This window comes from Bidens hawaiensis, unplaced genomic scaffold, assembly GCF_021521415.1.
Source record: "Bidens hawaiensis isolate Kalapana, Puna unplaced genomic scaffold, B.hawaiensis_p1.1 tig00012557_1, whole genome shotgun sequence".
Lineage (NCBI taxonomy): Eukaryota > Viridiplantae > Streptophyta > Magnoliopsida > Asterales > Asteraceae > Bidens > Bidens hawaiensis.
This window is the reverse complement of record NW_027492029.1, coordinates 222,724-237,763: the sequence shown is the minus strand read 5'-3', so window position 1 is coordinate 237,763 and position 15,040 is coordinate 222,724. Positions and strand designations below refer to the sequence as shown.

The window sequence follows — 15,040 nt, the reverse complement described above, 5'->3', positions numbered from 1 at the left end:
GGTTAAAAAATAAAAGCTCATAGATAACTTTAAAAACAATTTTTAATTATGCGTTTGTAATGACGTTGATATAGTTATGTTGATTATATAACGCTTTGTTTGATTATCTTCTTTTATATGACCAATCCAACCCGAACCAAACTAAACCACAAAAATAATAATATATAGCGATATTTAGCATACTGACAAGATCCCATAAGTTTTCTTATTACGAGTATTAATGGTTAAAAAAACATGAAATGGAAAAAATAGAAAAAACCTTTGTCAAAAAAGCTGTTTTTTTTTTCATGATGATGAATCATGCATGCTATTGATTCAGATCAATCCAAGTATATCCGCTAACAAAACGATAGTCAATAAACCGTTCCAATGTACATTTGCAAGGTAACAAAGAAAACCGCAAGATAAAGAAAACAATTTCAGTTTCAACAAACCGAAACTGTACAGTATATCAACACATGTATATCTGCTAGAAACGGATCGGCTTTTGACATGATAAATTATATCTACATTGATCATCTTCATGTCCCTTTTAACCAAAACCAAAACCTTCATTGGCTTCATGAATTGCAAGCAGCAGTCTCTCCTCCAAATGCTCCTTTGAAGGGTATTCTGGTAAATCCAACTGATTGAAACTGCATCCATCAACCCATCAAATTAATAATATGATACCCAATAAAAATTCATAACAAAATACACCCATTTCTAAGTTTATGATATTAAGCAATTATATTTAGCAGTGTAAATGAACCAAACCGCTAGTGAGCCACTCAAGGGGTTTGCTAAAAGTTCAAGCTTGGGCTCGAGCCTCTATAGGAGTTCATTTAAAAACCCAGACTCGAGCCCAAGCTTCACTTATTGAGCTCAATTAGATTTGCAAGCCTAAATGATGCAGACATGTAAACAAACCGAACGAACATGAACCACCAAAACGAACGAGGTTTCCTTGTTCGTGTTCATTCGTTAAAAAACAAACATAAACAGATCCCCGTCAAACGGTTCACTGAATGTTCGGTTCGTTTACAGGCCTATAAGCGAGCCTATTATTTATATAACTTTTATTTAATATAAAAAACAAGCTTCACTCATTCTGTTTATAATCATTTGATCCACCAACAAATCTAACTAATAACTTAATTTACCATGTGTGAGCTGAGGGCAAATGGTCGGGTCTTCCATATGCTTTGTGAATCTGAAACTTTTGAGATCCAGAAATACCTTGCAAGGCACTAAATCCTTCCAATGGAACCTGCAAGTAAACATTCACAACCATTATTATGAGTCATATACTTAGCCAAATCTTGACCCGAATCAATTGACCGAGAAAAGTCAACATAAAACAAGATCTCCTACCTTTGAGGTACCAGTCACGAATTGCAACAGCCGAGCCTTATCTTCTTTGCTGAAGCCTTGAGCAACTTCCCAAAACCACTGGATAATAGGAGATGCGGCACTATAACCAGAATACTCTGTATTTGCCTTCAAGTCATCCACTAAAAAGAAAATAAACATACAAATTATTTATAAAGAAAGGAACAGAATTAGTGTTAGAATGATAATAAGAAGATATAAAAGAAACTCACAGTCGATATCAGGAAGCCCACTTATCAAGAGTTCTAATTCCTTATCGTGAAAGATGCTTATCAAATCCCGAGAAATCAATTCGTTAAACCCTTCCAAGAACGCGTTTATTTGTGGACGTATAGCAGTGGTTAACCGATGCTCGGCGATTAAATCAACGTATTTATGCTTGTTTTCTTCTGTCACTCGAATGTTTCTTCCACCCGGGATCAGTTCATAGTCGGTAACCTGGTTTGCCAAAACCACAATGACAATAAATAATTAATTATTATCACAAGTATATAATATCTAAATTTGGAATTATGTAAGCTTTACCTCTGATTTTTCACATAATATCATCTTCTCTTCATCAGCATCAATACTAAATGTTAGATCTAGAACATCGCTGATATCATTCTACACGCAAAAAAAACAATTAGAACAAAAATTATTATAAAAACAACAAAAACTCATTAAAATTAATAAAAAAATGTTGCACACGCCTCAAGCATCCACTTCAAGTTCTTGAAGTAAGCTGGATCAATAGCTTCAATATCATGATATGTCACTTTCGCACCAAGAATGTGCTTGTAAAACGATCTTGTGAAATGAACATCAAGCAACTGCCCATCAAATAGAGCTTTTCCAACCTACAATAAAAGATTTCAGAACCCTTCATGAATAAATATAAAAAGTTTCAAATTTAACCCTGCAAAAGTATAAAGGGAGCTTACAACTCTGCCAACAAACTTGAAGTAAGAAAGGTGTTCAGTCTGGTAAACTGAATTAGGGTTTGGCTGAAACGTTGCATCATTGCCAACCGTTGTAAAAAGCAAAGCTCCCTTATCAAAAATAACCCTTGATAACAACTGATACCATTCTCTTGTAAGTCCGCCAGCATCAATACCTTCTTCCCCTTGGAAGTGAACAGTCAGCCTACCCTTCAAGTCTTGAGTTGACCTCATCCTCAACTGATTATATGAATCTTCAAGTATGTAAGCTCGTCTTACAGAGATCCTTAGAGGACTATGATGATGATGATCATGTTGATGCTTGATTTTAGATCTAAAATGAGCCCGTTTGTTGTCAAAATCAATAAAACGCGGGACCTTAAGCATAAGCGAGAATGACTTTTCAAGCAATCCAGGGTTTTGTCTTATAAACGCATTCAAAAGTTTCCTATGCTTCTCAGAAAACTTCAAAAACACAACATGTTTTTCATCTACTTTACCTGACGGTAAAGAAGTGGTCGGTTCATCAATATTGGCACCAAAATCTTGGGTCCCACCTGGATTCCCTGGATGCAATTTTTCACACATGACAAAGAAAGATTCTATATACGGCAAGATGTTTTGAGTGCCAGCTGGCAATGGTGGCATTGCACCAGAAGGTCTTGAAGAATCGGATACGTCGGATGACGAGTCTGAATAGATCTCAATTTTGCTTATGCACGTGCTCAACTCGGTCCACAACGGTTCTAAAGCCGAATTGATTTCACCCACGAGAGAAAGTGTAGCAGCTTGATCTGATTCAGTAAGCGTTTGATCTTTTTCTTGATTAAGTGACCCAACAAGTGAGCTCAGTGCCTGTATAACCCTTAAGATTGCTGCACCATCTGAAGCGGTAGTAGTAATAAGTGCCTTTTCAATTTCACCAAAACGGTGCAGTTCATCCATGGCTGCTGTTGTAAGGTTCTTCATAGCGCCAGCTAGCTCGGTTATGAACAGATGGCAGTGACGTGGCGCCCATGTCACCAGCTTTTTCAATACCTCCGCCACAAGTGCATATGCATTATCCGACAAACTAAAAACAAATTATCAATAAACTACATTAGCACAACACAAATAAAAAATAAATCAAAAGTTAAATGTATTAAAAAACGATACCATTCACGTGCAAGCAGTGAGCAGAGAAGACGAAGTTCTGCTTGTGGCAAGTTTAGCAGAATGGTGTTAGAATCGTCTTCTGTAATACCACCAGAAGATGAAGGCCTAGAGGTAATTTCAGCTTTGGACGATTTGGCACCATCATCAGCATCTAAAGCAGGCGTTTGACCAGATGGTTCTTCAGTAACAGATACACCACGAACAACCGGAGCTTGCTTGCTTTCAGCATTATCAATGATGACATCTAACAGGTTCAGTAACTGAGAAAATACAGGATAAAACAGTGATCAATCTTATAATATTGAACATTTTATTTACAAATATGATTATTTTTCAAAAGATACCTGCTCAAGATGTGAAATACTCCTCAAATAAAGTGGTTGATTCAAGAGACTTAGCAGCATTGTTATGGCTAATAAATCACCCTCTTGTTGGTTTTCTTTTTGATTTTCTTCAACAACCATAATAGCTTTTCCCCGAGACTTATCAAGATTCTCAGACTCCAATGGAGGGAATCTGAACTGAAGCAATAGTTTTGCAACAAATGAATGATTTCTGGCCAAATATGTCAATGTTTCTAAAACACGCCGTGATACCAATGGAGGTACACCTAAAAAGGGTAAAAATATGATTTTAGCATCAAAAAGAAAAATGGTGTGCAGACCTAGACAGTTGACATTATTGATAAGATTGTTACCATCAAAGCACTGAGGACGAGAATACATAACATGACTCTGGCATGCATATAGTCTATATGATGGCTCGGAAGTATTCAAGTTATTTCCAGGCTTTCTTATGTCAAGCATCAATAAATCCATCAAAATTTTGACTACAGAAGAACGGGTTTCAACATGAGCACATAAATTTAACAGCAGTCTCTGGAGTTGCGGTTTGTATAGTGGCTGCACAATGCAAAAGAACATACTGATAAGAACATGAAAAATGCAACATTTATAACTGCAATTTTGGTAGCTCTATGCATATAAACATACTTTGGATGACTTTTGACCTGTTTGACCAAATCCATTTTAATAAACATTTTACTTTACCCGTAATAGATTAAAAAAAAATCCAAATCAACCAGTGTGAGAAATTATGACCTGAACAACACGAAGCAAGCGAATCATGGCTTTAAGATCTTGCGTGTCAACTAAAGGAGCCCCATCAGTTTCAACAGGCTTACCTCCGGTTGACCTACGACCAACAATTCCACCACTGCCAGATCCGACTCCGTCGCCTCTTCTAGAAGATTCACCCCGTCTGCTTCTTGGTAACATACCAAAAAGTGTCCGATTGTAACGGCGAGCAAATCTCTCTCTCAACATGTTCGCCTCAGCAACAAGAGCAGGTGTAAGATTAGCAAGAACCGCATCAGATGATGTTAAAAGAACCTGAAAGTAAAAAATATCAGCAAAGAAGACGATTATTGTTCTTCAACTAAAATTTTATTTTTTAAAAGTTACCTCTTCTCTTAGCTCTGATGGGAATGTAGCAATTATTGATACAGTATCCATCTCTACAGGTTGACCTTCAAGTTCCTGTGAGCGGTGGGCCCCTTGCGCTTGTTGCTGTGCTAAAACTTCTGCACGGATATCCGGAGGAAGTGCTGCAAGGAATTCAGGGTCTATGTCACCGTCATTTTGTGGTTCAGTATTTGAAGGCTGAGCCACTTGACCCTGTCGACCCGAAAGGACCTCGGCCCGTAACTCCTCAGGTAGTGCATCCAGAAACGCAGGGTCAATTGGTGCAGAACCAGAGCCAGAACCGGAACCAGAACCACCATCACGTTGTGCATCCTGTGCTGGATCACTCTGGTCGGTTTCTTGACTAGGGTTTTCAGAAACCTCAGTTACACTATGAAGAGATGCATCTCTAACAGTTACTGATGTCGGATTGAGTGGTACATTTACATTAATTCTCCTGGGACCTTCATCATGACCATCAGCACTTCCAATTTCAACATCTAGACTTCTAAGACTTTCTCCTAATGTGGCCCCACTTTCACTACTTTCTTGGCTCACAGCTTCAACGTCACGGGAAGCACTATCATTTTGATCAAACTGCATATCAACCGATTGATTTTGACCAACGGGCTGAGACGCATTTACTGTTGGTGTGCTTACAGTATCACGAGAGCCAGCTTGATCACCGTTACCATTGTTGCCAACAGTGGTTTCATGTACCATACCAGCCGATTCTTGGGATTGATCAGACTCGTTTTTGGTTTGACCCTCGACCGTTTTGTCTTGATCAGAAACCTTTTCTGGAGTCGGGTGCCTTAGATGAGAGACCAACAATTCTTCAAGGCCTAAAGGGATGCTAGATGCATTAGATCCAGCACTCGGTTGGTCGTCTGTCCACATGCTAAGACGGTTTCCATGCTGCCCATGGCGACCACTCCTCAATGACCGAAAAATTGAATCCAACCGTGACGAAGATGACTCCAAATTTCTTTCGAGGGGCTCACGTGCATTATCTGAGTGGACAACATAACACAAAAGTCAATAACTAAAAAAATAACTAAAAAGAACAGAGACTGTTCATATAATAAGAAATACCTGTTTGCCGAGAAGAAACTGTACGTGAGGAAGAAGGTTCCATTAAAAGTGGATGCTGAAATGAAACAGAACCGTCACCAGATCTCCCCAAAAGATTATAAATAGATGTGGTTCGACCTTGACGTCTAGAACCAAAAACTTCAACGGGCATCACATGTAATGTATCATTGTTAAAGCTATGTTCTCTACCAAATACCTCGATATGATCCAAGACATTTATCCCATTCATTCCCTCACCCAATCTTAACAGAACTCCACCATCATCATCCTCATCCTCATCATCTTCATCCTCTTCCTCAATCATATCTTCATCAAACTCATCTTCAATCTCATGGTCATCTTGATCAGTGTCGGGATGAGGCAAATGATGATGAACTTCATCTTCTTCCAAATCATTTTGCCCATCATCATCATCATCATCGTCGTCGTCATCATCATCTCCATCCTCGTCTTCATTAACTTCATCCCCATCTCCAGACATATCCTCGTCATCTTCATCAAGGCTTTCACGAATATCTGGTTGGATTTCAAATCTTATTCCAACAGAACCAAGGCCATTTTCAAGACCCCGTTCCTCAGAAGTATCGTGCATGTAATCGTCTTCACTCGGGGGAGCAAAACCTCCATCAATATCCTGATCATGTTCCATGTCATCAGTAACCGCTTCAGATCCACCGTATGTTTGAACTGCACTAAAAGACTCGATAACTTCCGTAGGTGCAGAGCTTGCATTAGGTAGAGACGCAGTTTCAGTTGACTGAGATATATCCACATCACCAGCATTCTCGGTTTGGCCTTGTGGACCATAATCATTAGCTTTCGCTGAGTTATCTTTAGCAGTGTTAGCTTCAGCAGCATGAACATGCTCTTTAGTAATCAACTCCAAAACCTTTACAAGCCCTGGTACAACCTTTATTGACTCAGCATGATCCAAATCCAACATTTGTAAGGTTCGTGTAAATGATCTCACTAAACCAACATCTATAAATGTAACCGAAACTTCTCCAGAAACTGAAAAACCTGTAGGTGAACGGGCTGCCAGCACCTCTCCAAGTAAATCAACAAAAGCTTGAATATCATTTCCAGGTGGCCGATGAACTTTACAATTATCAATAAATTCAGTGAAAGCATTATTAATTTCTACAAATATTCTCCTTCTTGCTTCTGTAGAACGCACACAAGAAGCAACCAAGAACTGGCTAGCCCTGCTTGCTAATTTGTGTCTCCAGTCAGCATCTTTCTTTTCCCGTTTGGAATTTCTTGAATGGGAAAGAAATTTACAAAGAATGTGATGAAATATTCCACCATTATTGCTGCTGTTTAGTTCAGCGTCTTTTCTTAACAGAACATGAACAGATGGACTATACATCATGAGAATCTCCTTTAAAAGCTTCAAAATAAACACAACTTTGGCCAGTGATGCAGAAGATTCTTGACCATTATCTTCATTCTCTTCAGATCCTGAAGCAATAGCCTTTCCTTTACCCTTATTTGAAGCAACATCAATTTCCATATCTGTTACAGAAGAGCTCTCTGCTGCCACTTCTGAAGGAGGTATATATGAGATTATTGATTCCAAAAGCAGCTCGATTACAGTTGTAAAACTCTGAGGCGGCTTACGATGAGCTTTTACATTCTTGTTATTTACCTCGGGAATTTTGATACTGCCATCAGTTGTATGTGGTTTGACATTTTCCTTGCCATTTTCTTTGGATTTATCCTTTTCACGATCTTTTAGCAAGACAACATATGGTCGTTCACCAATCATTTCAATTTGACACACAGCTCGTGCTGCCCGCATAAAGATCACGGGATCCCGTGAAATTACAGAAGTCAAATTCAACAGAAAGTTACGTGGTGTAAACCTTCCATTAGACTGTCGATTGGCAGCTGTCACAATATTATGTTTGATTTCACTTTCCATTGCTTGTTGAAGCGTCTGGGGATCTTCTAGAATGTGACGAATAATAGTAGCTGCAACATTATCAAATCCAACAAATAGACTACTTGTAGGCAAAGATAGCAGTAAAGGCAAACCACCAGCTTCTAGAAAACTAACAGCAACAGAATGTGTTCTTGTAAGGGTAGAACATAACTGTAAAACAGCATGGATCGTTTCAGCAGGGGGTTGTTTAGTTAAATACCCACAAGATATCTCAACAAATTTCTTTTGTTCCTCAACATCAATATGCTTTGATGATAACCTGGAATTAATCTGTGACTTGTTTTGCTTTTCATCATCTATCACTATAGAGTTCTGGTTACCAACATCGTCTTTCTTTAACAACTCAGAAATATCAGCATTCAAGTTCTGGTCAACCTGAGAAAGCCGGTCAACAGCAAGAAAAGCTGCTGTCACCCATTTTGGAACAACCAGTGCTTCATTATCATGTGAACGAGAACTCCAGTCTGATAGAAGATCGGCTGCAACTTTAACCAGACCACCTTTGGAAGCAATTTCTCGTGCATCTTTATCCTCATTAAGAATCAAAGCAAGAACATGAAATAAAGATGATAACATATTATTCTTTCCACCATCAGCATTAGAACTGCAAAGCTTCACTTGTTCTAGAATAAATGATATAACATTTGACCTGTATTGACCTTCATCTTGAGAACATATCATTGCAAGAAGATCGCGGACTGGGAAGGCTAAAGAATCTTTCATTTCTAGAAGCTTTTTACATGTAGACAACAGGTCATCAACAGGTGGTAGTTGCACAGTTTCCTCTTCAATCTGTTGACTATTTTCAGTTGTACCAGTATCATCCTTTGACTCGGTTCCAGAATTCCCAAGAGACATAGCAAGTGCTCGAGCAAGTTCATCATCTTCTGGAACTTCCTCTGTATGTGAAAACAGCCACTCCATTGCCAGCTCAACACTGTTGGATCCCACTTGTCTTAACGCCTCTTCAGCTCGAGCTCTTGAAAACCCCATTTCAACAATTGTGGATATAGTCGTTTCATTTGGTGGGGGGCCCACAGGACGTGACCCCACATTGCTTACACTTCTCACTTCAACCCCAGAAAAGATGTGCCGAATAATCGATATAACAGTAGCAATAAACTCATCACTACAATTGGTAAACTGTGGGTGTGTCCATACCGGGAGCACGGTTTTCAAAATCATAGACTGAAGAACTTTCACGAAAACCTCGGCATCACGTGGAAATGCCACGTCACCAGTTACAAGTGGTTGTGTAAGGAATTGTTTGGTAAATGGTGATAATATAAATGATGATGTCACCAAATGATCCATAAGTTTACCATAACTGGCTAACGGGCCATCTATCCATGACCGAACCGTTTCTTCTGAATCAAGCTTTGAAACTCCTTCATCAGTCTCCATTGGAGACGCGGGGCTTCTGTTGACTGTAAATAGCAGCTCACTGGTAGCTTCAAAAGTGGTCAAAACCGACTGAATGACACCACGGCCATATAAACAATTTAACAGGACGGGGTTGCAGGTGTCAGGCTTTTCAAGTAAAATTCCATCAATGAAATCTACAACTTTACCCAGATAACGACATTTGGGAGACCATGATGCTGCTGATCCAGAAGGCTTTACATGACCTTCAAAGTTCATATGATCCAATGTTATAGAAGCAAATGTAGACGCCACTGATTTTGAAGCGGGGCTAACCGTCACCATTTCATCACGTCTTCTAGAAGGAAGCAACATTGCTTTGCCTAGCTCTTGAAACAAGTGTGTAATGTGCAAAGAGAGCGACTTCATCATATCACGACAAGAAGAAGAATAAGACCTTTGCTTGTCGGCTTCCTGTGAACCACCACCACCGCTGGCAACATCTGCAGATGGTAGTGATTGATAGCCGCCACTGCCTCCGAGATGTTGTGGAAGACCAGAGGCATTAGTGAGATCACGATACAGAGTAATCAGATCAAAAAACTGGGATTCAAAACTCCATCCTGACATTCTTCTTCTCATTAACGGATCAAGAAACTGCCTAAAAGAATTAAATCTCTGCTCCTCGGATTCCGAGGTAGTAGATTCTGATTGGCGGGACCCATGAGCAGAACCGGAACCATCATTGTCATCTTCGGTTTCAAACTTAACATCTTCAAGTAAAGCAATCTGCCACAAGATCTCACGGTGGGTCCGGCCAATATCTTCCAAAACATCCTTGCTATCATTCCCAAATTCTTGAAGCAATGCAGTGACCCATCTGTTGTCTTTAGAAGTAGCTAGAAACAAAAGAAACTCAACAAGAAAAAGTGAAGAAAAAACTCCTGCATCTGGAGTAGCTTTCGGGTCCAACAGAAATGACCCTGAAAGAGTACTGAACCCAGTCAAAGTTGACTTTAGATAACCCCGAAGAGCTGAACAAAAAGCACGTGCTAAAGGAGCCGAATGGTGCTGGGTAAAGCTCTTGAAAACCATTGTGCTATGCAAAGCAATTGACATCCCTTCTGATGATTGAGTTATACTCGGTCTCAATAAAAGCTTCAATAGCGCGTCAATTCCTGCTTTTTCAACAAACAATCGACACGTTTCTGCATTTTCCATTGTTCGGTGTACTAAAACCATCACATGGAAAATGCATAACTGAATAAACTGTTCATCACCAACTCCTTCAGACCCTGAGTTTGTAGCAGTAGCACCGACTAGACACGAACCCACATTTTCTTTATCTTCACTATCCATATCCATAACACTGCTCTCGTTAACTTTTACCGACTTCCCCTTACTGTCCTCTATTGAAGCAATTTTATTAACAATCTCAACAATCATATCCACACCAGTACCTCTTAATGAAGTTACATGACGCAAAAGCTCCTCAACAGCATTTGCTAAAGGCACAATCCCATCATTCATTGCAAGCACGTACTTCTTATCAGTAAAAATATCCACCAGAAACCTTAACGCTGAACTGTCTTTAACTAATTCCAATCCCTTTGTGTTGAGACAAATAGCCCCAATACCATTAGGAACACATGTAAGAGCTTTTGAAGAAGAAAGAATTCCAGCTTTTATTGACTGTAGAAAAGCATCAGGAAGGCCTACATCATCCAATGAAGCATAACAAGTGGGGTCTTTATGAATCATATCACTCATAACAGTAACAGCTGCCGAATATATATCTCCACCAAAGTTACTCACGTTTCCAAAGATCATTGACAGAGTGGCGGGTAAGGAAACATCATGAGCCCCTTGAGCCCGTGCTGAATTTGCTGGAGCATAAGTAGCAGAACCGAGTGCCTTCAACAAAACCCTAATGAGCCGTTTTTGTGAATACAGCCAATCAATATTAGGGTTAGAACTTGAGTATGAGCTCTCCCCAACGCTCATTGAATTAGCATCCCCTGTTTCAGAATCAATCACCCTATCTACTTCTATCTGCAATCTGTTAGTTAAAAGCTCGACCCCGCCCAAATCTTTAAACAGAGTAACAGCTGAATTGCTGTAATCCATCAGCTTTTGCAGAGTCTTAACAGCTAAACAAACAAGATGCATGTGCGAAGGATCAGAATCTTCTAACAGTGGTAAGAAAGTCGGAACCATCCCCGATCCCCGTATAACACTACCAGAACTTGATGTAGATATCACATGAAGCAAATAGAACTGAAGAAGTGCTTCAACAAATGCAATAGATGATGGATCACTTGAGTTCTTTAAAGATGAAATCGCCCTTTGCAGCACATTAAGAAGAATCATGCGATTTCCACCAGCAAAACTGATGCTGGACCCACTTAGAATTCGTGCCCGTTCATGAGACGATGAATATGCAGCTAGTTGAGATCCAAGTGCAATCATTGCAAGTGTGCGAATTGTTCCAGGTACCGTTTCCTCAGATTTCACTAATCTGATTAGCTCATTTGTATATTCAGGCTCATTTGCAAAGAAAGATACAAGTTCATCATGAGAGTCACTTGATTGAACAAGAACAATAAAAGCAAGTAGGCAAATCTTGCTGTACAGCCTGCAAATTCTTGAAGAACGAAAGGCGTGTGCATATCTAATTCTTGTCAGCAATGAAAACCGATGTTCAGGAGGAACATTATACTGCTCAATCAACAGTTTCATTAAGGATAAATCATCCTCCTTACGCAAATGAAGATCAGGAATGTGAATAACACTTGTGTTGGTAGTTGTGCTTGAAGAACTTGTACCATGCAACTCGAAATAGAGTGTAGAACCTACACGATTTTGAGAGTTGTCACTTTCTGTTTGTAAATCAGATGGGAATAAACTTAGGGTTTCATCTTGGGATTTCTCATTTAACATGACACATGAATATAAGCCCAAACCCTCTTCTTTGCTTCCCCATCCCTGTGCTAGTGACAAAAGGCAGCTGTTGATTGCACCACATCCTACAAGTTTCCCACTTGCATGAAGTTTTGAAGGGTTTATTTTAACTAATGCTGAAAGCGTCTCCAAAGTTGCAATGAGAATCTCAGGATCTGTTGATGCAAGCAAAAGCTTGAAATGCTGTAGAACCAAATCAAACTTCAGAAACAAATGTAGAAAAGAATAAAGGATATATATAAAACTTTGTTAAAATATTGTTTTCACCATACCTCTAAACCATCAAAGGAACTTTTGTTGTGGCAATTCTCTAAAATGATTTGCATCACACGCAATATCTGGAGAACTGATTGTTTGGGAAAAAGAGTATCATCTTCTAAAGTATCAGCTAAAAGGAGATCCTTCCTGGTAGACAAGTAAGTCTTGAAGTACGTATCAAAATGCAGAAATAATGGCCTCCAATGATGAAAGTTTCCCTGAAACCAATGAACTTGTTGAGCAAATTGCAGAAAGTTTATTAAATCACAAGAAGACACTGAAAGATATAATCTTTATCACCTTGTTGTATTCCCAGTGAAAACCTGAAAGAGGGATTGCTAAGTCTTGCAATGGACACTGAATCACCTTGTCAATGAATGCCTTCACTTTTGGGGGCTGCAAGATAAAAGAATAATGTCAGCAAATCAGTAATAACTATTGGTTCACAGCATATTAGAGGAACTGAAACAATATTTTCAAACCATAAACATCAAACGGCGATACAGTTATTCTTGTGAAATAAAAATTACTCAAAACTTTGTCTGGACCTTTCCTATCAGCAATTTTTAACTATACTTGTAACTTTTTCTTGTTAGTCATGGCACTAAATTATGCCAGCCCTTAAATGTAGTCTTTATCACTTAAGAATTTGTACAGGGTTAAAAAAAATACTGTGATGCAAACATAATTAGGTTTTGTGATGATAATATCAAAATGTTCTTGTGACGAGAAAGTTATTATAGCCTAGAACACTATGTGTTTGATTGTATGGTAAAGTTCTAACTCTCTTATTATTGGCAATCAATTCAAACAGTTGATCTAAGGGTTAACTGAACAAACTTACACCAAAAAATGCTAAAAATCTAGCATCCTACTGCTTGAGTGCATGGTTTTAAAAAACCAAAAATTGGTGGGATCGCAAAAGTATACATAAAAAAAGTCAGCTTTCCTTATTATTAAAGTACTAATGAGTTAACAAAACAGCAGAAAGTTAACAAACTTGTTCTCTGAAAAGTAGCCCTAATCAAAAATCTATTAATCAATAATACACCACAAAAAAACTCAGAAAACCTTTTAATGATGATAAACATCAAATAATATGACTTAACACCCACTGCAGTCACATAGTAAACGATAAGCAAAGACATCACAACTAGCACTCTCTCATTTGCAAAGCAAAAAAGCCACACATTCACCTTGTGTATCACACTACTTATCGAATTAAAACGTGTGTAATATATAGATTCCAAAACTTGTCTCAAGAAAAAAAAATATTCCCAACAACATTTGGAAGAAAAGGCATATCCATATCCATATCCATTTTACATCAAAAAGAAAAGCTAAACAAAGAACCAAAATCAAATCATTAACCTTTCAATAATAAATGTAATTAAAAACTAAATAAAAAATTGTAGATCAAGTAACACCAAAAACTATACTCGAAACATACACAATTACGTTACTCAAATCACAGAATACCCTAATTTAATTACACAAAAGAAAAAAAAAATATTTCCAACAACATTTGCAAGAAAAGGCATATCCATTTTACATGTATAAAAAACAAAAAAAAAAAGACTAAACACGGTACCAAAATCGATTTATTATTTTATTAGCATTTCAATAAATGTAATTAAAAACTAAAAACCTAAAAAAAATATATAGATCAAGGTAACACCCGAAACTATACTCAAAACATATACAATTAGGTTAACCATATCACTAAACTTACCCTAATTACACATCAGTCAATTAATAACAATTAATCAACACTTGTAACCCTAGGTTCCATCATCAACAGGCGTAATTAATGAATTAAAGCACTTACAGTGTCTGAATCAAGTTTAACATTGGGACCGATATGTCCTTCACCGGACAAAAGCTGCCTAAGCCTGGACGGCAAGCTCGATCTTAGCGTACCGGCCATGAGATGTATCAAACTACTTGTCTACACTCCTTTATAATAACACTGCAAATAAAAACAAATCAATCGGTCAAATTAAAATTAATAAAAGTAATCATGAATCAAATGATATCAATTGAATGAACTGGTGGAGTCGTACGGTGAACGGAAGAAGAGAGGATTGATTGATTAATAACATGAAAATCGAAGTGAAATTGAGAATTGATTGGGGTTTATGTTATGTGTTGAAGAAAGAATGAGCCCTAAAAGTAAATATCAAGGTTGTATACTTTTTGCAACGACCTCATATTATCTTCTCTTTGGTTACACGCCTCGACACACACACGTTTTGAATCTCAATATTGACTGAAAATATGTTCCATCTTAAACCCTCAATTTTCTCCTAAATCTAGCTCACCCATGTGTTCGTTTGGCCCCTTAAATATTGATAAGGTTTCATTTCCAACTAGGGTTTTATAATATGATATAATTATACAAAACTTCATAAAACTCTAAAATTAGCATATTCATGTTCCAAAATTTGGGATGTTGTAGGTTCTCCATTTTGAGTTAGTTGATTGAGTACACTAAATTAAAGAGTGCACGT

General features: G+C 38.1%; 1 protein-coding gene across 1 annotated transcript; it reads right to left on the bottom strand.

The window, feature by feature from the left end:
- Positions 1-293: 293 nt before the first annotated feature.
- LOC143541385 (E3 ubiquitin-protein ligase UPL2-like) lies at positions 294-14,703 on the bottom strand. The gene is made up of 17 exons (XM_077034224.1): positions 14,594-14,703; positions 14,359-14,499; positions 12,831-12,926; positions 12,545-12,748; positions 6,005-12,455; positions 4,910-5,922; positions 4,547-4,837; positions 4,144-4,348; positions 3,791-4,056; positions 3,447-3,706; positions 2,295-3,363; positions 2,064-2,210; positions 1,897-1,977; positions 1,584-1,809; positions 1,354-1,493; positions 1,143-1,249; positions 294-635 (listed from the first exon to the last, which is right to left on the bottom strand). Exons 2-17 carry the CDS (start codon positions 14,455-14,457, stop codon positions 533-535), a joined length of 10,758 nt encoding a protein of 3,585 aa, XP_076890339.1. The 5' UTR covers positions 14,458-14,499; positions 14,594-14,703; the 3' UTR covers positions 294-532.
- Positions 14,704-15,040: the final 337 nt, after the last annotated feature.